General features: G+C 38.9%; 1 protein-coding gene across 3 annotated transcripts in view; it reads right to left on the minus strand.

The window, feature by feature from the left end:
- Positions 1-23,918, minus strand: part of LOC147654929 (uncharacterized) — a 48,691-nt gene that overhangs the window by 10,201 nt on the left and 14,572 nt on the right. The window contains exons 3-6 of one of the 3 annotated variants that reach the window (XM_086877964.1): positions 5,237-5,335; positions 4,200-4,304; positions 3,117-3,179; positions 2,450-2,631 (exon numbers count right to left, since the gene is read on the minus strand). The exons of the other annotated variants lie outside the window; for them this stretch is intronic. Coding sequence (XP_086734090.1) covers positions 4,291-4,304; positions 5,237-5,335 — 113 coding nt within the window. The 3' untranslated portion in view covers positions 2,450-2,631; positions 3,117-3,179; positions 4,200-4,290. The remainder of the gene's footprint in view (positions 1-2,449; positions 2,632-3,116; positions 3,180-4,199; positions 4,305-5,236; positions 5,336-23,918) is intronic. 3 annotated transcript variants of the gene reach the window in all.

Below are 23,918 nucleotides of genomic sequence, written 5' to 3' on the forward strand. Positions count from 1 at the left end.
CATCACAGACCTCTTATCAAAGCATTAAAATGCTTGCAGAAGAGTGAGCTCTCTGTATGTTTTTGTACAAATATCTGAAATGAGGATGCTAAGTGAGGTAACATAGAGCTTGCCATGAAATGAGAATTTTGTTAACTCCAGCATATGTAAAACATTAAGAATCTGAAGGCTCAGCATTAGGTTTTGTGATGAACCATGTACCTCTGATTGTGAGTCCTCACTGTGTGATCCCGTGTTTCAGAGGTTACACCACTGGGTGTGAGCATACCATTCGGTCAGGTGTCCCTGATTTCTGTGTGATCCTGGAGCTCTTACACAGGTGAGCTCCTCTCCCCAGTCTGCCAGTCCTGCTTGAAGAACTTTGGGGCTAAAACTTCAGGCAGCCTGACACTCACGTCTACTGCTGGCAAGGTGCAACACCATCAAATCTGTTCTGGCAAAGCTAAAAGGGACCAGGGTGTCACCCTCCTATCAGTTCATGTCTGGTTTTGGACATCATTCTTGGGAAGAATGTGTGTGCTTGTTTTGAAAGATTTAGTGCTAACTATCTTCACTTAAATCCTCCTCCACTGGCAATAACCTCCTTCACTTGGGAGCTGGCTGGCATCACTGTGCCAACTCTTTGTCATTTTTTCACTAACTCATGTCTATGAATTTGGGGGCTGCTGGCACTAGACAACCTGGGGTGTTAGACAGCTGGTAAATTATGATTTCTGACTGTGTTGGAAGAACCTAAATGGTGGAATTATACCTTTAAAAAAGTAGAAAAGTGTGAAAACACAGGGGAATTTGGGCTGAGTGCTCTACTAAATCAAAATTTTGACATTAATTTAAAATTGTGTCCCCTAAGTTTTTAGTCAAGGATTATGCCCTCCTTCCCCAGCTTGATATCATTCTAAACTTAAAAATTGTTTCTAATGATCTAATGTATGCTTAAGTGGACAAAATTAAAGTTCACGTTGCAACTGGAGTATCTGCTCTCCTACATTCTCAGTTCAGTCTGTTTCACTTCCAGTTGAAAACATTTAAAATAAGGTTCCTGAAAGTATTCCTGTGCCAAAAGTTTGTCAGTTCTAGAGATTCTGGTGACACTGTCTAATAGTGAATATCACCAAGATATATCTGTGAAGATACATGAAAGGAAGAAAAGAATACAGGGTTCTTCCACTTGTGCTGGAAAGAGAAGTGCTTGTCTCCGTGTGGGTGAGCAGAGAACTTCACGGACGTTTCTGTCACTGCTGTCTTCAGTGATGAATGGCAATCACTGAAAGTGTGCTCTCTGAACTAACTGAAGGGAATCAGCCCTACCATGACAAGACTCTTCTTAACAAGGAGCTACAATTATAGTGAATATGGGATAAAATTTCACTTGGGTATAGCTAGTTGAGGTCAATGCTGTTACTTTCATTTCTGAGGGATTTGATTCATCTAAGGAAGTTAAACTCTGGGGTGAGAGACATATGGGTGTAACATTTTGCTCTCATTAATGACAGAAAATGGGAAATTGGGGTATGCTTTAAGTGCATATTGATTTAGGGACCCAGCTTAAAGAAACCAAATGCTAAAAAAAAGTGTGACTCTGGATTTGGTCCATACATCCATTTCTTTAAAATAGTTTGCCTCAGTTGGTGGGGAAGAAGAGCTGCCTCTTCTCTCCCTGCTCAGTAGGTTGCTCTAGAAGCTGTGAAACTGTTCAGCGCTGCCCTGGGGGAGTGCTATCTTGCTATGGAAATGAATTCATAAATTTGACATTTTGCTGGCAGCGACAGGTGGTGTCTGTGAGAGCCTGACTGGCTGCCATCGGTTTGCCTGATGGATTGACTCCCATCACTGCTCAGCCAAAATTCATTGATTTTGCTCTTGCCCTTCCTTGGGGTGACCTTCTCAAGAGGGAGACTGCACTGATTTTATACTTTCCCACCACCTCCCCCCGCCTTCGACTCATCCCTGATCCCTTTTGTTTATTTCCTTTTGCAATAAGTCAGCTTCCTTAATCTCTTCTGATTATAGATTGAAGATAAGGGAGGTATGTCAATGGTCTGAATAGAAGAGCAAAGTATACAAACAGCAGCTCTTAGACAGAAGAATCAGAGGTTGTTCCAGCTTCCCATAGCTGGGAACTGATGCATTGTCAGAGCAATTGTATTACTGTCCCCCTAAAAATCCTTGTCATGAAGAGGAGAAGGTGGGGGTGGGCAGGAACAGGACAGACAGTGTAGAAGCAAAAACCTTTAGAGTGAATCCAAGATCAAGTCAACTCAAAGGTGGTGTGTGGTGCTAGGCAGCTATTACTTCTATTAAAAAAATAGGAAAAAAAAATCAGTTTAGAAAAAGGGCAGTACCAAAAAGTTAATTTGCAGTGTTTAATCAAGGCTTTTGCCTTTCAGGGTCACCTACTGGGGACAGTGCAAGAGGGCTTTGCTGCCCTCTGTAGCAGATGACATCTTACCTTGATCAATTTTAGTCTAGTATGCTGACTTTAACCTAAAGCAAGGTAAGGAGATGGTCTGAAAGCAGGGAGCATCTGGACTCTGGGTGCTGATGTGGCAGGAGTACAGTGGGAACTGCAGCTCTTTCCCAGGTTTTTCTGGTAGCAGTATGTCTGCTCCTATGACAGAATCCATATCTTACCTAGGGACAAATGGGTGCTTATAAGAAAGGAAGATAAAAAATATGTGAATTAAAAAAAGAAATCAGTTTTGTCTTTTTTTTTTTTTCCTGTTTCTTTAAAAACACTCATATTCAGGCAAGTTGTAGATTAAGTTTTGCCATCTGTTAAGTGAAAGTAGTGATGCTTGCCAAATCAAGGCTTTAGGTTCTGCCGGGGATCTAAGAGCTGACAATGTGCAACTACTTTAGTTGTTGCAACTACACTACAAATAATTTTTAACATACTTTTAAGCACCACATAAAATGTGTTGAGTGTAAGCCCAGCCCAGCAAAGTCTCTATTTTGTCACATGTCAGAATTTTTTTGAGCAACTTCACAGAAAAAGAGGGGTAAGGGGGGAGGCCTAGTATGGGGGCTGTGGGTGGGGAGAAGGCAGGCAGGGGAAGGATAGCACAAGAAGGAAAGGAATGAGGGATATAAAACAAGGGAAAAGGAATCTCCTTTACCTCAGATGATGGGTTCCTCATCCTTGACTTCATTTTAAAGGGGTTTGTGGATGCCCTGTAATGCTGCATGGAGAAATATTCACAAGTCTAAATATGAGGAGCACTGAAGGATGATGTGTGGGCAAGGAACTTTGGGGTGCTGCTACCAGACAGGAGAGTGCAATCCCACCTCTTACCATTGAGTTGTAATGGAGAATAAGGGGGAAGGTGTATGTCTTAAATGACAGACAGGGCACTATGGAGCATCCCTTCTGCACAGTGTCAGGAAAAAATGTTTGTAAGCAGACTGTGGGAGAATGGACGGATGACAGGAGTCCTGAGGCTGAAGCACCAGAGGGGATATGACTCCCAAGACTCCTCTGTGTCTGCTGCTCATTTTTCTGATCCCTGCCAGATGCAGAGGTGCTGAAATCCCCTGACCAAGAATGTTCTTGTGGGACTGCAAGTTCAGTGTCCTACAGTGAGGAAGTGTAAGCTGAGCCATCTGCAGTTAAGAATGCTTTTCCTCACTGAACACCCACTGACTGGTCATTTCTGTCACATATTTACATTCACTCCTTTTTTTGGGTTTGAATCCAGAGTAAAAGGCTGTAGCTCACTTATTAATACTTATTGAGTCTTGCTGACACAACAATGGCGTAGAGCTGGGAGAGAGCTTTCTGTAATCAACTACTTCGTTTCAGCATGCAGTGCTAAGATTTTTCATGTGGCAGTAGTTTCAGGATCCAAACCCTGATGATGTCACACTTCTTTTTTTTCTTCTTTTTTTTTTTTATTTTATTTTCTTTTTAGTAAGGGGCTGAAGCCTTTAATTCCTTGGTGATAGAATGCTTAGTATGGTACACAAACCAAATTCTTAATGACCAAAGTGTAGTTAGCCAGCTCTTTCAAATTCCCAGCACAGTTCAAGGAAAGCCTAATGTTCTACTCAGTAAAATGCACTGGCTGTCTCAACTTTACCTTCTCTGGAAAACTGTAAACACCATATTGCAGATGTTACATCCAATTCAACACAGTCTGAAATGATTGACAGCATCTGCTTCACAGAGGCCCAGGACAGAGCTAGCATGAACACTGTGTTACCTTGTGCTCAAAAAACCCCCACCATGTCACTGGGAACATCATTTGAGGAAGCTCATACTGTGTGGTGGCTTTGATTGCATTGCAGCTGCCTTCAGAATGCACTTTCTGTAGAAAAGGGACACAGCATTTTCAGTCCTGGGGTTTCATCAGATTTCTTGAGCAGCCTGTCTCCTCCCAACCCAAATATAAAAGGTCCCTCTGACAGCAAAGTTGAAAAAACAGGAAAAAGTGTATTTGGGTTTGTGCATAGAGACACTGAATGACTAGTCAGTTATTTATAATTTATGGTACTTTTGAAAGTAAAAGAGAGAGAAACCTAACTTTTAATTAGAAACTTTCCAAGGAGTGAAATAGTTGTCTGTTTGCTGAAAGTAAAAAAAAAAAAAATAATAAAAAATCTAGGAAATGGGCAACTACTAGCAAACTTTTTTTCTGCTTTGTGAGAAAAAGCAATGTAAAATCCCAACTAACAAGCTGATATGGCATTTCAGTATAATGAAACCTGATGGTTGATGTGCTTGGGTCATCCATAACTGATACTGTTTTTCTACTCCATACAAAAACATGGTTAAAAAGTAAAATTATTTTTTGTTTGTGTGTGTAGCAGTGGGAAAGCTGAAAGGAGGTTGCCTACTTACCTTCTTGCTTTTGATGGGGAGAAGAAAGGTAGCAAGGAGGGACACAGGAGCTTCTACCACTTTCTTCATGGAAGAGTAGAGAAGCCTGGATGTAGTGCCCCATATCAACTAGAGTAGGGGGGACATGGCATTGGATGGGTGAGTGATTAGCTACATATTTAGTAACCAGAGGAAATAGTCGGAAGAAATTGTTGTTGTATAGATGAGGTTTTTTTGTTGCAATGGTTACTAAAACCAAAAAAATCCTGGACCTAGAGGGGTGTTTGCTTCTCTGGACATGGGAATAAAGGAGGACAGAGTGCTGCTGGCAGAGCTCTTCTGTAGAGTACTTGTTTTGAAAGAAGAGTCTAGCAGATCCAATGGATCGAGTGACTCTGAGCTTTAAAGGAGAACATTTACCTTGTGTTTTTCTTGAACACACTGTCCAGCTGTACGAATGACCACAGCAAGCTGTAAGGTAGCATGAGCAAGCTGGATGAATGTTATTTGCGGTTTTTCCTAAACAAGTAGAATAGAAATTCTTAGAGCTTTGTGAGAGCTGACCTGGAAATACATTACATGTAGTGGAGATGAAGTTGGGAAATGAGAAAGAAGTTTAATACTTGACTGGGGGGAAATAAAACTCACAAATTACCCAAATTGTTTAGATAGAAAACATATTCCTAGGTAACACAGAAGATATAGGTCTCTATTACTTCATGGTTGAAACTGTTGTAAAGAACCCCTACAGCTTCAATTAAGGGGGCTGAAAGAGAGCCTGGCACTGGGACATGGAATGCTCTGGGTGAGAGGGAGAAATGCTCCAGGTCTGATCTGATAACTGCTGTGTCTGCTGAAATCTTCAGTGCTGACAGGTGTGTGCTTTGATGCAGTTTCAAAGCCCAGCTCATGCAGCTCACTTGCTTCTGGTCATAACGTGGCTTTGCTCCCTGGGGTGCTGAGAGCTGATTCAGAGAGCTATCAAGTGACCATCCCACCTGTGCTACTGTGAAAGGACAGCTAAAATGTGTCTGCTAGGGCACAGAGGGGAAGGAGTCCCCTTGCAGTGTTAGCAGTGATCCTCATGGGCATGCCTGTATAAGGAAAATACATGGCTATGCACACACAGGTTTTCCCTGGGGGAGGCAAAAATACGGTGAGAGTCTCTGCATGGTTGTCGAAAGAAAGGCTTTTCAGCACCCCGTGAAGACGTCATACCTTCCCTGGGTCTCTTAGAAAATTGTCTCCAGCCATCACTACTTGGCTGATGCATCTCCTCCTCCCTCTCTCCATCACAGAGCATTTTGGCTTTTTAGAGCAGAGATTTCACTTTGTGTCAGACTGATGGAAAGGTGTGCTGTTTATCAGAGGAAGTAATTCTCGAGATTTCATTATTTCCTGTGTGAGACAGTAAACTTGAGAGTGTAGAAATCAGCTAGGTTTTGCTAGAGGAGGAATCGCTAGTTTCAGCTCTGTGTGTTGGATTTTTTTTGTTTTGCCCAGTGATTTTTTATTATCTTTATTGCATTGCCTCTCTGGAATACATCTATGGTCTCTGCATGTGCAGGAGTATCTGTGTTTGCTTGCTGCAAGATTCGTGACAGGCATTCCAATAATTTTAGGGTGCTCTGGTCATTTAGATCCATTTGAGGTAGTCAAGAATGCATTATTTGTCATTTGGAAAAATCCTCCTCTGTGAAAAGTTATCTTGCTGGCAGGTGAGGTTGCCAGAGTCAACATACATCCTAACTTGCTCACCTTTTTTCCCCTGAAAAAACAACATTCTCTGAGTGGCACATAAAAGGCATTTGAAACTTCAAAGACCTCATCTGCATAGTTAAACTCACATTTGTTTTGCTTTATGATGCTAAAGCAGGGAAGACAGAAGAGTTTCATGTTGAGAGTCTGTCGTGCAAAGTCTTAAATTAGTCCAGACTGCTCAGAGGCAGGGTTAACAATCAGTTCTTTTGTATGCAATAGATACATTCAATAGGAAGTAATAACAGCATTTTGAGGGGAAAAAAAATCTTCAAAGCTATTAAAGTCACCTATGACATTAGGTTGATCATTGGAAGATTGCGTAATTCTTGGATTTTTGCTTTTTTTTTTTCCTAACAGCAGTTTTCTGGCTAGAATAAGGAACAAAAAGTAACCATGAGGATATCTTCAACTCTGAATTTGCACGTGTAAATTGAGACTTTCTTCACCTACAGTCTCAGTTCCCCAAATATATGTACATCCACTTTCTCTCTCCTTGCTCCCAGCTGTATTTGTCTGGAGGTACCAGTTGCAAAGAAGCTATGGGAATCCATTTCTAATTCTGCCAGGCAGCAGGTGGAGAATTAGCATAGTGACTTTCATTATGGGAAGCAGGAGGCACTGAGGTTCTGGATCCAGAATCAGACATTTCAGTGAACCTGTATAACAAATGGAGGGCCCCAGAGATTTACTGCTGTCTAGTGATAAATTGCTATCCCAGTTTTTCTCTCAGCAGTTTCGGACTGTGGTTTCAATCTAACACAACAAAATAAGTTAGCTGGAGTCAAACAGATGCTTTTAAGTTAGGCATGTGGATTTGTGGGAAGGGCTACAGGAGCTAAGAGCTGGGCAGTGTGTTCCCTGGACCAGCTGCAGCCACGGGTGCCTGCCCTTGGGTGGGTGCTGAGCACAGGCAGCTGTGACTGAGGTAAGGCACAGGCTTTGAGTCCTTCTGCCAGCAAGGAAATGAAGTCTGTCAGAATGAGGTCTTGCTTTGCATATCTGGGGACCTGCAGCTCTAAGCTTTGCTCCCCACTTCTCTCTCTGGTCACAGGTAATTCCCAAGGTCTCTGTTCCCCTTTCACCAGCTGCAAAGTGAGGAAAGTATTATTAGCTTGTCTCACAGGCCTAGAAGATAAATTCATTAATATTTGTGAAACATCAGACACCATAGTGATGAGTGCCACACAAAAGCCCATGAGGAAATTAATAATTAGGTATTCAGAGCAGGGAATGGATGTTATGCAGTAAATAAGGTGAGACTACACGTTGAATGAAGAGGATGAAAAGAAATATTGAATAGCTAATTTAGTCCCAGAGCAACATCCAGCTTGTGCACTGATTGGAGGAAGGGTCGTGTGGAAACTTCCTATGCAACTGCATTATAAAGATTGTAATGTACATATATGTACCTGAGGTCTAAATAAGGTCACATGTAGAGCATTAAAGGTGACATTTTCCTAATATTTGATAGTTTACTCTGTATTCAAACTTTTTTTTAATGTATCTCTTCAGTTTTTAACACAGTTCATTTTAGAGAAGTAATAATGTTCCCTGAACAAAATCTATTAGGAACTCATACTTCATTCCTTATGTATTTTGGGATGAAAAACATGGTATGTGGAGAAAACATGCTGCCTTATAATAGTAGTGAAAATTGATTTGAATATGTACTGAGGTGAAAATTACCTGCCCTTCCAGAAACAGGGAACAGGATAATCTGACAAAGCACCAGTGTATTTAAACAGACTAGAAGTAAATTTCCTGCTGGTAACTGTAACTTTGAATTTAGCACCAGAGGAGTTTAATTGCTGTAATCTGGATGTCAAAAGTTGACACTTACTAGGAAAAGGACTACTCTTACTACACAAGGGGAAAATCACCTATGTCTGCATATTATAAAGGAAGAAAAACCTGTTTATGTTCTGTTTGCTGGGTAGGATAGTTAATTGTAGTGCTGCCAGTTTCCTTCTCTTATTCCTATGGATAGGACCTATCAGCTACAAAGGGGTAACCTCTCTTTGTCACAACACTCATTCCTGTTAACAAACTTAACAACAATGCAGTTTCCTTTTGGAATGGATGATATAACTGGACAAATAACAGCTGGATAGACTATTGAATTACTTAATATTTTTTAACAATATATTTACTGGAGAGTACTTGACCAGCTATGGCAGCAAATAGTATTTGTTGAATAAATTTGACAAATAGTGGTGAAATGTGCCTAACATTTGATGAATGTAGCTTTTAAAGCCTTTTAATTCACTTGGAATAATTCTATTTTCTTTATTCTTTTTCTGGTAAAGGCATTTATATGTTTCCCAATCCTAACTTTACTCCCTCATCTTTACCATACTTGTCTTCTGAACTTGTTTCTTCTTCCCGGCCTGTGCTTTCCTCTCTCTAATCCATGTCATGTTTGCTCTCTTCTCCTGTATTTTTAATATCCATTTGTTCCCTCTTCTCAAATTCTCCTTCCCTCTGTAAAACCAGTGACTCTTAACTCTGATGTGCATGTCTTGGAAAAATGCCATATACCTCATAGCTGTGAACCACTAGGAAATAGTGGTGTTGGCAGTAGTGAGAAGCTGTGTTTAGACGAGAAATCACTCCTTTCACGACAGGCTTCTGGGAGAGAAGGACACTGAGGATTTCATGATGTTCATGAGCTACTTGGATATGTCACACTACTGCCTTGACTGGGTGGAATCACCACCAAATTCCCTGTTTTGGTCTATACACACAAGGTATTTTCCAGTCTCCACACCCATCTGCTTCCAAGACATCTGCTGCTGAGCGGGTAGCTACAAGTAGCTGCCAGTTTGTTCTCTAATGTGGTAGAGACAGCTCCAGTTTTACCTCCTCTCTATATTTGTGTTTTGCTGTCCCTTTAAATGCTCGGTGTTCCTTACTCCTGCTCAGCAGGGAGCTTCCTCAAACTACAGAGACAGCCTTGTTTGAACCCCATTGGATTCCTTGCTCTTTGGTGTTCTGGAAAACACTGGCTGCAAGTGGTAAAAGCCCAAGTGCTCTCCACTTGGTGGCTTGAGAAAGATCTGAACAGCAAGAAAATCCCTGCCAGAATTGCTGGGAAACAAAAATGCTTTGTTTTCAAGCTGGGATGGTTTTCTTGCCAGTGACAAGAAGTTAGAAACATTTCTTTTTGTTGGTTCATTTTTAATTGGCAAACTTAGTCTGTGCAGAAATCAGAAGCAATTGTCCAGGTAAAATGAGTGTCTAATTTGCTACATGGGTCTTCAAGCTGCGATGCCCTTTGCTTTAATCCTGTGTTTAAGAGGTAGTTTTCAGCTCTTTTGCTTCACTCTATCTTTTGCAGGTAATTAGCGATTGCTTTTATTCCCACAGAGGTGAGGAAAGAGGGCAAAGCTGCTGCCATTGAGCCGCTTAAATTCTCTAGGTGAGATTAGGGCAGAGCTGGGATCCGGCTGCTCTAAGGCCCCAGGTCAGTGTTTTCAGCGTTTTGCTCACATCTTTGTTTTCTTCTCAGGGGTGAGACACTTCATGGGTCAGGTGCATCTCTAAGTTTTGTCTTTAGTGCTGACAGCTACTCAGCTCCTTCTGCTGTTGCCAGTGTAGAGTGGGTGTAAAAAAAACTAATGCTTCAATGTAGCCTCCTTCCAGAGAAACAGCATCTGTAAAGATTTGGTAAAGTCTAATCCCTGCCAGTGCCTCACCTTAAAGCTTTGTGAGAGAGCAAGCATGGTGTTCTTGTCAAGTGAAAGTTTCTGGATGGGGAATTTAATTTTTTTTTCATTTTATTTCTTTAGCTGAGCATAAGCCCAGTACACTGCTGGGCAGCTGATAGGCACCCAATTGGTCATATCCATGATTGCCCTTTGCAGTGGGTAGGGATTTTTTACAGTTGTTTTTCTTTTATTAATCATTTAGTAGCTGTAGTGATCTCCCCAAGCTGATGCATCTTTGTAATTTATGAAAAAGTGAGTAAGAAAGAAAACGCGTTTTGTTGTCTGAAGACATATTGATCATCTTGATGTCCTCTGACTGACTCGAGTGTTAGCTATAATCAAAACCAAAGTTCATTATTTTGGCTTGATTTCTTTTTAAAACTAAGGCTGTCTGTGAGGTTTAGACACAGCTCCTACTATTCTTGCATTGTACAAATACGGTAAAGGCTTTCTTATTTTATTATTTTCTTCTTCTTCCTCTGTTATACTGATAATTTTCTGTAGAACAGAGAAATATTTAGTCTGGTTATTTTAATATTTTTTTCTGTCTGAACTGATTGGGTGTTGATTTTGCATAGTTAATCATTACTAATGCATGAAATTCATATCTAATATGGTTAACACAAGTTTGCACAAAGTAAAATAGAAAATATAGTTTTGCATTGATTTAAAACTTGCTGTCTAAAGGGAGTTCCTTGTGCCTGGTACTTTAAAATGATGTGAGAAAGTTACGGTCTGAAAGCAAGACAAACCTATTAAGATAAACACATTTTTTTCCCCTAATCTTTATGGCCGCTAAGAGAAAAGAGGAGCACATGATTTTATTTGTGGGTGAAACAGAAAACTTTCTAGGAAGCTGAACACGACAAGAGCACACACAGTGGATGGTCTGAAACCTGCAGTTATCTGCCTACAGTTATTACAAATGCATTGTCTGTGTGTGTGATAGAGGTCCATAACATTTTGCAGAAGTGCCTATTACGCACCTGTTATGATTTTGCTGTTCATAGTCCCAATTCCTCACATGGTGCTTAGGTCTTTAAAGATAGTGTGGATGAAATCAGTGCTCTGTGTTGAAACGCTCCCACCATCACCTCGGGTGAGCTGCTAGGCATGGTCTCCACACACAAAGTGTGGGTTCCAGAAGTTTTGGGGTTTTTTTTTTAAACATTAACATTTTCTTTTAGATACAAAAAAAAAATCTCCTGATTAATCTTTCTTAATAATTAAATAGTCTAGAATTTTTCTACTGTTTTATTTCTGAAACCTTCCTTACAATAGAGTATACAGCACACAGAATTCACTGATGCACAGAACAAGAAATCTGCTATAGCCCTCTGTGCTGTAACACCAATGTTTTAGGTGTTTGACTGCTGCAGGAGAATCTATAACCTTACCAAAAGCTTGTATGCTCTAGAGACTGTCTACCAGTGACAATTTTGTTTCATACACTCTGGGAGGTGGGGCAAAAATTCAATGTGTCATCCTTTGCTTACAAACAACTTCTTTACCATTTTTGGAGTTCACTGTGTCGAATTGGTTCTGATAGGAAGTGCCTTTTGAAAAAGTAATGGAAATGCAATAGTACAAAAGTCACTCCTTTCAAAACAAAAAACCAAAAAACCACTGAAACAAAAAAATAAAACAAACAAAAAACCAAAACCAAACAACAAAAAAACCCACCAAAAAAGACCCAAAGCAACAACAACTTCCCCACAAGGGAAGTAGGGAATAGCCATAGGCTGAAAATGAATTTGGAGTCCTTTGCTTTGTTCTTGAAGAAAAGATCACTCAGCAGTATGAGTGGGTAAGGTGAAAGTTAAGAGTCATGACATGCCTTGAGGTCCCTATCCCATGTCCTATTCTCTTAAGAGAGTCCTCATACCTTGACTGTAAATTATTCTGGGTCATTATAATTTGCTAACAATACCTTCAGATTCTGTGGTCCACAGAAGAGCTGTTCTTTCTCCTAGTGCTCATTTCAGTCACTACCTTGTTCCATGAATATTTGTTGCATGTCACAAAGGTGAAGTGCTTTGCAGAGGGGTCTCATAAGCAGTTTCTAGACCCTTTGTGACTCAAAAAGACTCTCTAATGATCTATCAAATGGACTTTTAATGGATTTTGTTATTTTATCATTTATGTCAGAGCTAGGTTTTAAAAAACTTTGATTATGCACATTGTCCAGCCTGTTAAGTGGATGAGCAACATTGGAATTGACCACCTTGGTGGGTGAATGCTTTTTTTAATTGAAAGAATGAAACTGCAAATGAATCTCCATAACTGTGATTTTCAGAGTGCTTTAATTATTGATTGAAGTAGAAAGAGAGGACATGCTGAAGTGTTGTGTTTTCTTATCTTTCCTCTGTCCTTCCCATTTTGAAGGAAGGTGGCAATCAGCACTGTAGGTTTGCAAGAATTTATCTGATGGTGTTGCACAGGCCATGTGCTCTAGACTGAATCCCTCCATCTTCCATCTGCCTCTCCTCTTGATTGACTCCAGGATGGTAAAAAAATGAACCAGATACTGAGTCACTCAGTCTTGCCAAAAATGGCATCCTCTGTATGAGCAACTCTTAGGTCTGGGGAACTTTGATGCAAAAAAAGTTGTACCTCTAAAGTTGGTGACAGCGAAGCAGGTAATCTGGGGACTTCAGTTCTGGACTTTTAAATCCCACTTTAATCCTACTTCTAAATATAGAATCCTTTTGTGGATTTGGGCTTAAGTCATTTCTAGCAGGAAGGACAGTTCAACACTGAAATTGATTTTATTTAACAAGGTTGTGTAATTTCAATTATCAGACTTTTTTTAACTTGTATTAGAGGTCTGTCATGATGGATTTATATAAAATAGACTGTCTTGGAGCAGGGATTGGACAGAACAGGAACCTAAGGTCACTTCTAGCTCTACTTTCTGTAATCTACACTTAGAATAAAGCACTAGCTCTTCTTCCGCTCTGGCATGAATGGTTTGCTTCTGTCGAATGCAGGAAAATCAAGAAAACCTGCTGAGCATAATTGTAGGTCTCTCAAGCTTTGAAGTCATAAAGCAAGAATGCAAGGCTGTCAAAAAATTCTTCTGAAGACTCTATTTCACTGTTTACTGCAGGACTCATGTCCTGATTTATATGCTATGAGGTTATGCCTTAGGTATATTCCATGCTCTGGAGCAAAGCCACTGAGACCAATTAAGTTCTCTGGATTAATGAAGGTACAACTGAGAGTGGAATTTGACTCACTGACTTCTCTGGGACTACATAAATATGAATTGAGAATGGTTTTGTTCATATATGTGTGATTGAAACCAATACTTAAATGCATATATAGCTGAATATAAAAAAAAAACTACTGTAGAATGAACAAAACTACTGTAACTGTGCCCATTGTCTGGAGAAAAATCTTACCAGGTTTGCTTGTTTTTCTTCCTGCAATATATGGTCTTAACTAAGTGCTATGGAGTTAATTTCAAACGTCTCACTCAACATGTGTCCTTGAAATTCTATGAAAGAAGAACTTTTATTTAATAAGTGGCTGTGGTTCACAAGTTCTTTAGAGTGAGAAGTACCAAAATTTTTGATAACCTGTCCAAGAGTAGAGTTGAAAGGAAAACTGCTGGTAATGGTACAGTCAGGATAAATTAGGTCTGGCTACAGTCCTTAAACTATAGCACTGCTGCCTTGTGTTCGCCAAGTATCAGAAAGTGAGAAGCATTTAGCCTGGTCAACAATTGATTTGATAGATAAAGGTACATTTACAATTTAATTATGCACACTAAGTTAGAAAATGTGATTTGGGTCATTTGAGTTCTGCTGCTAGACGCTAATAAGGAAAAAAAACTTTTCTGTGACCATTTTAGTTGCTAGAAATTCATGCCAGTTTTTATAAAGGTTCTTTGTTGTCTTTAAAATGCTGTAATTAGAGAACTGATTAAAAATTAGTTCATACACAAATGCACACATTTTAAAACTGGGGCCTAGGTGTCTGGTTTTTTTATGCTAGTGAGCTAACCTGAGTGTTAGAGGTGATGTGAGATATATTTCTGCTATCATTCCCTATCTTGTGCAGTGCAAGATCGAGCCTATTATGAACTTTAAAATTTCAGGATGTGTTCCTCAAAGATGAATTCTTGAGATATGCTATTACTGCTTTCCATTTTAATTGACTATAAAAAGCAATGGAATTATTTAAAAATGGAACCATTTTTCTCCTACATTGGAATTTAAATAGCTAAATATTCTTCCCGTCTCTCTGTGGCAGATTCACCCTGACTGGGTGACAGATGTCCATCAAAGCTGCTCTATCACTCAGCTGGATAGAGGAGAGAAGGTTCATGGGTCAAGATAGGGACAGGAGAGATCACTTGCCCATTATGGGCCAAGGGAAAACAGGGAAGTCTCTGCTCCAGCACCTGGAGCACCTTCTCCCCCTCCTTCACTGATCTTCATGTCTGCAGAGCTGCTTTTGTCACATATTCTTAGCCCTTTCTTCTTTAGCTGCAGTTGCTGCTGTGCAGGAATTTTCCCCTTTCCAAACTATGTAATCCCAAAGGTGCTACATCCCACTGATGGCCTTGACCAACAGCTGGTCCGTCTCAGAGCCAGCATGTGTTGGCTCTGTTGGATGACGTGAGAAAATTTCTTAAAGTTTCTCCTAGAAGCCAACCCTGCAGCCACATCCCACTACCAAAACTTTGCCACACCAATCCAACACAGACTTTGATTCTTCACCCAGAAACACTTTATATCTTCCCCTCCATGTCCTTCTATTGTTGTGCTTTTTAAACAGCCTCATGGTAAAATACTGTCTGTCTGAGAACTTATTTGCTGAATTCTTTCCGAAGTTTGATTTAACAAATAATGATGTCATGGTGGTGAATCCATCATGAAGACAGTGACAATAAAAACTTTATAAACTGCAGTAGTAGCTGAGCACTGCTTGCAGATTTGAAAGAATGCTCTATTTAGAGTTTGAAGCTCTTTTTTCTGTAACTTTCATTTGCCCAGTGAAATTCTTTAAGTAGTGCAGTCCCTCTTTTCCACAACACTGCACTATTTTGTGACTGGACAAGATTGTGCTCTAACTAGATAGATTCCGCTTATGCTTGAACAGATACCAACCAACTGGTGAAAGTGCAAAATTTCGTATGATGACCCTAGAGGCATGAGATTGCCTCTTCAGTGGTATTTCTGAGATGTACAAGTTAATTTTCTAGCTAGGCCTTTTATCCACCCGTGTCTTCGCTGTTAGTCTGTCCTAACGCTACATGCAAATGCTGGAGTGCTTCCCTCAGGACACTCATTGTTCTACCTTGTACTTGCTGTACACTTGTAATTAAAGATATGAGTATTATTTCTTCCTTCTTAAGCAAACTGTATCCACTTCCCAAGATTGTACAATCTCTCTTACTGGGTTGCAGAGATGGTGCTGGAAATGATGTGTGCTCTTGCATAGAAAAGCAAACAGGAGCTGGAGAGGTTGAAGTAGGGAAATAGATTTATTAGTTATCCAGAGAGCCTTCTGGCCAAAGCGGGATAATCCTCTACTCATTTTCTTATGCCTTTTTAATCTAAATTTAGCCATCCCCAAAACATGGGATTTCTGCCATTACTGCTGGAAGACTATAACAGGTTAATATGTCTTGCATAGAAGAGGTTTTTCATGGTGTTCAGTGTAAATTATTCCACAGATGAAATATACCTCGCTGTCAGGGAGCAGCCTAAATTTTCACTTTCTTAATTTCATCCCATTACTCCTCGTTATATCCCTTGTACCAATCTAAATAATTCATTGCCCTTCTTAATGTTTATACCCTTCAAATATTTATAGGCAGTTATCACATCTCCCTTTAGTCAGAGCTTAGCTGAGCTGTTCGTATTTAGACCTTTTAATCTTCATAAGAAAATCCTTCTACATGAGATTCAGGGCCTGATCCTCAAAGGTATGTAGGTGTCTATCATTGACTTGAGTATAATTGTGGCCTAGATATTAGTACCATTAGGCAGCAGGTTTTTTTTTTTCCTCTCTAAATTACTACTAATTTGTCAGTATTAGATTCTAAGGGGTACAGAACTGAATGTGATATTCCAGGAGCATCGTGGCCAGTCTTCCCTGGTTTGCTGGGTTGTGTATCTCCTCAGTATGTGCATCCCCCAGGGTGTGCTGTGCCTCTTGCTTACACACAGAATTGGAAATCTGTATCTATGGTAGTGTTCAGTATTGCCCTTACATGCCTTCTGGACCTCTATATTCCAGATTTCTTACTAATGAATTTGCTATTCTGTGTGTGTGAGTACATATATTTATTATAGATGCATGCATATATAAAAAAATGGTACTTACTGCCCATCGTCTAAACATAGATGAAAATTGCTATGTTCTGCTGAACATTAATCTCTATATCACTACACTGTATAGTTTTTCAGCTTCATATGGTGGCATTAATCACTACTCTTTGTTTACAGATTTTTTTCAAACAATTTATTGTCCATATAACTCTGCTCATATCCAAGGCAATTTGAATTAAGATTGTAAGGCAGAATCTCTGTATCAAATGCTTTACTAAAATCCAGCTACAGGAAATCTAGTGCAGGACATATTTCATTGTTCTCAGTGGTCTCTTTGGTCCCTTGGGTATGAGTTTTTGTTTGAATCTTCCATTTTTGTCTTGTGCTGTAGGAATTATTACTGGTGGTTATGGTTTCTGGGCTACCACAACTGGAAAAACTCTCTCATTCCAGTTAGAAATGGAAATAGTCATCTCATGTTTGGGCTCAGGATTGACTGAAATTTTGTTAAAGTACCAATTTCTGCCATCACAAAAGAGTTTGGACATAAAGGTGTAGGTCTGGAACCAGTCAGAGCTGAACAGATCAGCACACTAGTGTTAATGACTGTATTTTTGTGGGGTTGACATGAAATTTAACATGATATTTTTAGGTTTTATTATTTTACTCCTTTTTGTCTATATTAAGGAAATAGTTAAAGCAAATATTTTGAAATTAAAATTGAGTACTATGTAAATGTATAAAAGCAACTTTGAGTGGATAAAACTAATAGCCATATTTGAATGAACTTTAGAGAGATTTCTTGGCTGCATCAAAGTTTTGTCTCAGTAAGTAGTTTTTGCACAGCTCTGCTTCCATTTTGCGTCTGGCAAACGTGAAATCAAATCTTGGAACTTGATACTGCTATTTTAGATGCCATAGTCCTGGCACAGAGTGATGCTACGTCAAAGCCTGTATATCACCCACAAGCCTGCCAGACTGAACTGTCTCTCCTGTGCTTGTTTTTCTGACAGTGTTTGGGTGGTGGATTTGGATTTTTTGCCTGAAAGGGCTTGATGCTTGTCAAGTCTGTAAAAAAACAACAAGACTTCAAAATATTACATGGTAGTAGCACCAAATTTGAATGACTTTCCTAAGGCTGACTTAGCTCATCTATGCTATTTTTCTGGATGACCGTGTTTTATTGCAGGGAGAGCATTTATCTTTTTAGTATTCAATACAATGCATTTATCATCTTTCATCTCCCACTATTTCACATTTGCTTATTCTGAATCTCATACAGATTGTTATCTACAGCAAAAAAAAAACCCCAAACATTTCAATCTTCTATAGAGCTGCTGTGCATTATTTTGAGTCTTATACTCCATTGCCTTCCAGAGGTATACAATTTCAACTTCAGTCTTGCAAAGCTGGCTTGTTGTTAGTTTTGTGATTTTCTGAGATCACATGAATTCACATGAATTCATTATATGAATTCTTCTGTTGTTTAAACTACCACCCAGAGAGCTGTATATGATGCAACTATGCATATCTGTGTCTTACCAGAGACACTCGTACTCTGCCTCCTTCTTTGCAGAGTGCCATGTGAGGGATTATTTTAGGTTACATTATCAAAAAAAAGCTTTTGACAGTGTTAAACTTGGTCTTCTCTGGCAGTGTTGGCACATACAGCTCTCCCAAGAAATCTTTTTAAGTGTAGGCAAGCCACTCCTGTGTGACCTTTAGTTGAAGCAAAGTGAACAATACAGAAAAAAACCTCAGAAACTTCTATGAGAGGGTGAGCACTTAGGTGGGCTGCATGCTGGCTTGGATCAAACTGGATCATTCAGACTTGGGAAATGAGGAATTTTATTTTTTGGGTTTTTAAACAGTAAGCAAAGCAAACAGGAAAGGAATAGCACCTCCTAAGACTGATGTTCTACTACTCAATATACATTTTTTTTTATATTATAATTTTATACCTCTGCAAATGTGTAGTGCTGGAGAATCAGTTCCATAGTGTTCCTCTGACTACCTGTAATGATTTTAAAAAATACCAACAGAAATGGGGTGTTCAGGAATTAAGGGTGTAAAAAGGATCTCACACATTTATAACTTTAAAAATCACTAAGATGAATTTATTGCAAAACCCAGTACATTTCAATGTTATATTCTAAACTCTGGAAAAAGTGTTATATCTTTCCAAAATATTATTAATCAAATGGTCATATCTTGTCTGTATAAGAACAGAACATTTGGGGTTTGATTTCAGTAGGCTATTTTATTTTACTGATTTGAATTCAAAACATGTTATTTTCTTTTACTGTTTTGAATTCAAAACTTTCAATTCTAATAAAACAGGAATGGCAGGAAATAGATATACTTTCTACTCTCTTTTTAGAATAATAGTGTTAACTTCTTTAGTTATAGGAAATGAATAATGACACCAATTATCGATCTTGTGACAGGCTAAGAATATTATCTCAATACATACTAGTCAGCTTGACCTTTTATTGACTTGACCTTTAGCTTCTCTGAGAAACAAAATAAGGACACCTATATAACTTTGTGCTGTGATTTTAAAATTCTGACGTGGTTTGGATTATAATTTTGAAATTGTTAAAACGGTAATCTATCAAATCATTAATCTGTACCAGTAACACAGAGCAGACAGAGTTCAGACAGGTTTTGGCATGATAACATAGTTGTTGGGGATTTGGGATAGGGGTTGATTTCGTATTTTTTTTGTTAAGTTTCACCTTTCTTTGCCTTTTTTTTTTTTTTTTTTTAAAGAAAAAAGTCCTTTAACAAAGAGGAATAGGAAAAACAGGAATAACAAGCCTGACAGTCCAACCAACAGTGTGTGTTGGTTAATATCATCTGAATTTCAATCCCCACTTCCACTATGTCCAAAAGTACTTTTTCTTGCTTTCTTGTGGAAAAGACTATTCTAGTTTGGGTTGTGCTGCAGAAAATCTACTAAAAAACCAATTTAATAAGTTCTATGTGATGAAGATGAGAGTCTGCAAACAGCCGAGTGTAAACTAGTACAATCTAAAATATTTTGTCATATAAAAGATAATTTGGTTCCCTGTAGGTCTTCTGGCAACACCAAGGTTATCTATCTATCTATCTATCTATCTATCTATCTATCTATCTATCTATCATCTATATCATCTATATATATCCATTTTTTCTGCTATAGGAGAAGGAGATATACATGAAAGGGAGTCATGGTGGAGCAAGTAGCACATCTACTTATGTGGAAAAAGAGGATTATGAAGATGAGTGCATGCGTCCTTGTGGGAAGGGCCACGTCTCCTTGAGAGTACCCAAAGCTTCTAGTCTTCTAGTGAGAGAATGCCTACAAATATGAAGTATGAAATTGCTCCAAATTGAGTCTTGCCTAGATTTGGGGAAAAACATTGATCAAGACTGTCTTTCATGATATATGTAGACTTTTCCTTACAATATTCAAAAAAGTCACAAAAATAATGCTAATCTTTTTGACCTCTAAGCCTGATCTGTGTTAACAACGAAAGGCTGTTCTTGCTATCAGTCTTTCATCTGAAACAGCAGAGGTTCATGTGAATCATACGAAGGTTATAACCCTACTGTCGAACAGTCTGATGCCTTGGGATAAGTTCTCTTTCGTATTTCACCCTCTTAAAGACCATGGCAACCTCACACATGCACAGTTCCAAGCAAATAAACAAATAGATCCATGTGAAAAGACAGCAAAAAAAAAAAAAAAAAACAAAAAAACATGAGATGTGTGAAAACTAGAAAATGTCAGAATCAATCTGTTAGTACAACTTCCATGTGCTCCAGTGCACACACACTTAATATAGTGGCCTACTTGTGTGTTCAAACACTACCTTTTTTCTTAAGATTTCTGACTTGTATTTAGGATGTGCCTATCTAAAAGAGAAGTGAGGAAAATGTAACAAAGGAAATTATTCCCCAGAAGTGCTTTGCTTGTTGTTGATGTTCTTTTAAGTATGCTTAGTGAATCAGGCAGTTGCAAGGAAAGAAATTATAGTTTATTGGGTTCTATCCTAGAGTATCAGGCTGTAGAAAATCACTTTCTTCCTCCTTCTGTGATGGAAATCCTGTATGACGTTAAGTGAGAGGATTTCAGGTCATTCTTGTCATAGCTAGCAAGGAATTTTCCACCATTGTTTCTTGCATGCCACTAACAGTCGAAGATGGGGGCATCTTCAGCTGAATTCCTTGGAGTTGCACTATGAACATAAGTGATGGTGGTATTGGGCACACTAGAAAAAAAGTGCTCAGCTGTGGAGTCTAAAGTCAGGTTTGTGCCCTCATTTCCCATCTTCAGAACATAGGGAGTGCTTCTGCCTGACTTGCAGGCTGTGAATGCTAACTCCTTCTCAGGCCCTGCCATGGGTATGTGCTGTAGAAAAGGCCAGGAAAAACTTATCACTCTGTTTTAGGAACAGAGAGACAGGCCATATCCTGTGAATACACACCACAGTAATGAATGACTCTTCAAACTGTCTCTACATTGACCAAAGCACAGATCCTGCAGAAATATTAAAGCCACTGTGACTGAGAAATGTAGCAAAAAAACTAAGGAACAGGAAGCTGAATGAAGTTACATATAATCATATTTCTGCCACATTAACTATATTTTGTACCATTTTCACGGTTTCCTCTGCAACCTTTTTCCTTACAATTTTTTGCTGGTTATAGGCAATGCAGCAGGACTTCTTCTAAAGACCTGGCTTCCCCAGGGCTTCTTGTAAGCTGTAACTGAGACTGGGATAACTCAAGTTTTCAATTTCTAGATATTCAAATTGGATCCAGTGACAGAGTTAGAAAAATTAAACATTATGGATTAGCAGAGCCTAGCCCAGGGTATTCCATAGGAATCACTGAAGGCCTTTTGTGTTATTTCAGCTAAAGCTAGAAATTTTTTTCTTGGAAAAGTTCTTTTTGGTACTGAGAGATGTTTTTTCAGACTTATTTCAAACAGTGGAAGAAACGTAAGACTATTATTTCACTTTTTTCTCTCATATGCATAACCAAAATCCACCACTAAAATTATGTGATGAGAAGAACTTTTGTAGCTGTATGTGTAACAGGGTTAAAGACCTCATATGACCTACTTGCACAAGTACTTCTAAGAGCATCCTGCAATTTATTTGGAAAACAAACAAACAAACAAAAAAAAACCCCAAAAAAACTATGATATACCACAGCCAGGAGTATTCTGGACTTGATTACTTCTGCTTCATGGTGAGAAATTTCAAAGAGACAAATTTCAGCCAGAAAAAATTGCAATCCAATTCCTATGCAATCCAGTTGCTTCCATACCTGTTCACTCTTTTCTAGGATCTTCCAACTGTGACAGCTTATCAGCAGGAGTACCCACCAACCCAGGCTACTTAAACACTCTTTGGATTAAGGCAGCCATGCTTAGCCTGTCATGTCCTTACTCTTTCAGGGCAATATTTTATTCTGCCAGTGGTGCTGCAGAGTTTTGTTGGCACTCTCAGACTCAGCGCAGTTGGGTCTACAGAGTCTGCTCACCAATTCTCCCCATTATTTATCCTCCATGTTTGTTTTTTTTTTTTAACTTTGGGCATCATTTAATCAAAACCAACACAACAAAAAATTATAATAGTGCATCTCTGTAGAAAATTATGCTTTTTAACTCTTCTAAGTTTGGCAGTTGTACTTTATTCATGGCATATTACCATAAGAAGGGAGAAAGTTCCAGAGATATAACAAAAAATAATGCAATATTATCTTTTTACATGGCTTTGTATTCAATGGAGATTCAGTGTTTTGGAAAAGTGAGCTTTTGGAAGTTTTGCAATTAGATGAAACAAATAATTTAATAATTGTGTTTCTTGGATAATTTAAATTTCTATTAATTAGTATTAGAGGAAGAACAGTGTTGACAAGTCAGAGTTTACTTTGATGAAGTATAAGACCTTCCTTTAACAAGATCTCTGATTCTATTGTTAACAACAGAAGAGGCAGGAGAAGAAGGAAGATAATTTTTGGTATCCTGGCAGAAATACTTCTGTACCATTAGTTATGGCAAAGAATTTTCCTAAAGTGTTCTGGGTTTTTGCTCTTAGGAATAAAGCAATCTAAAAGGATGGCTATCAAGTAATATCAAATAAGATTAATGTGGAAATATACACAATACCTTTCACAAGGGGAATAAGCAGTTCATATGTGCATGGTGTGAATGATGGAGGGTGGTTTCTAATGGTTATGTTTTTGTTAAGGCAGCCACTTTTAACAGGGTTTGTGCAAAGATCTTTGTTAGCATAGATCTGCAGACTGTCATAATCTTGGCCTTGGCTCTTCAGTGGGAAGCTAAGAATGTTGGAAGTGCCAAGTGATAAATGCAGAAACAATCCAAGCATTTAGGAATATCCCAATGTTAGGATCCTTTTGTGTGGGAATTAGGTACCAAAACTAAAGGTTTGATACTTTGTCAGTTACTGACTTATCTTCCTAAGTAATGAAATCCCCAGTTAAGCCTTTGAGTACTCCTGTCCCATGATGCATATTCAGGGTTGCTGCTTTGATCCATGCCACTTTGGGTTTCAACCTCTTCTCCTCCCTGCCTCTTTCTCTCTTCCCATCATCAGTAAAAAGCTTCTTTGCAGAATTTAGAAGCACACTGAACTTTTGAACTGGTATCAACGGTTATCCAAATTTCTAGGAGGGCAATTGCTATTTAAAATATTTCTCTTGTTCCTTTTAGAGTCTTAGTCCTGATAAAGTAATCATTAGTAGTGGTGTGAATCTCTTTGGTACTTTCCTGTGAATGCATTGGGAAATACATATTTAATACATTGCATCCACATGTGTAATATGAATTTAATCTCCAAGTCACTAACTCCCAGGTCTACCTCCTGCTTCCCTTGGGGTGGAAGCCTTGTAAGCTAATTAGTGATAGCAGATAAGCTTCAACTCTGAAGAACATTGTTCATTGTAATACTTATGCTGTGTTAAAAAATGGAGGATGCTGCTGGATGGTAAAATGCATGGAAGCAGGAGAAACACTTGGGAATGGAAGAAAGCTTCAGTAATGCTCAGACATCCTAGTGCAAGGCCATTCTGCAATCATACATTACGTCTGCCTGGTCAACACATAGCTGAATTAATTTGGGAAACAATCACAAGTTTTAATACATAAATATATGTGTAGGGAGAGATATATAAAAGTTTTAACTACCTTCATGGGGCTCATTGGAGGAGACTCAAGGGACTGTGCTATGGCTGCCCTCTGGCCCTGAGCCGGTACACTGAAAAATTATATCTGCCTGGTCTATCTTTATTGCCTAGTAATCTGGGTAATAAAATGTTGATTGTACCTTTTCC

Source organism: Cyanistes caeruleus, chromosome 2 (assembly GCF_971803275.1).
Source record: "Cyanistes caeruleus chromosome 2, bCyaCae1.hap1.1, whole genome shotgun sequence".
In the NCBI taxonomy this organism is placed as follows: domain Eukaryota; kingdom Metazoa; phylum Chordata; class Aves; order Passeriformes; family Paridae; genus Cyanistes; species Cyanistes caeruleus.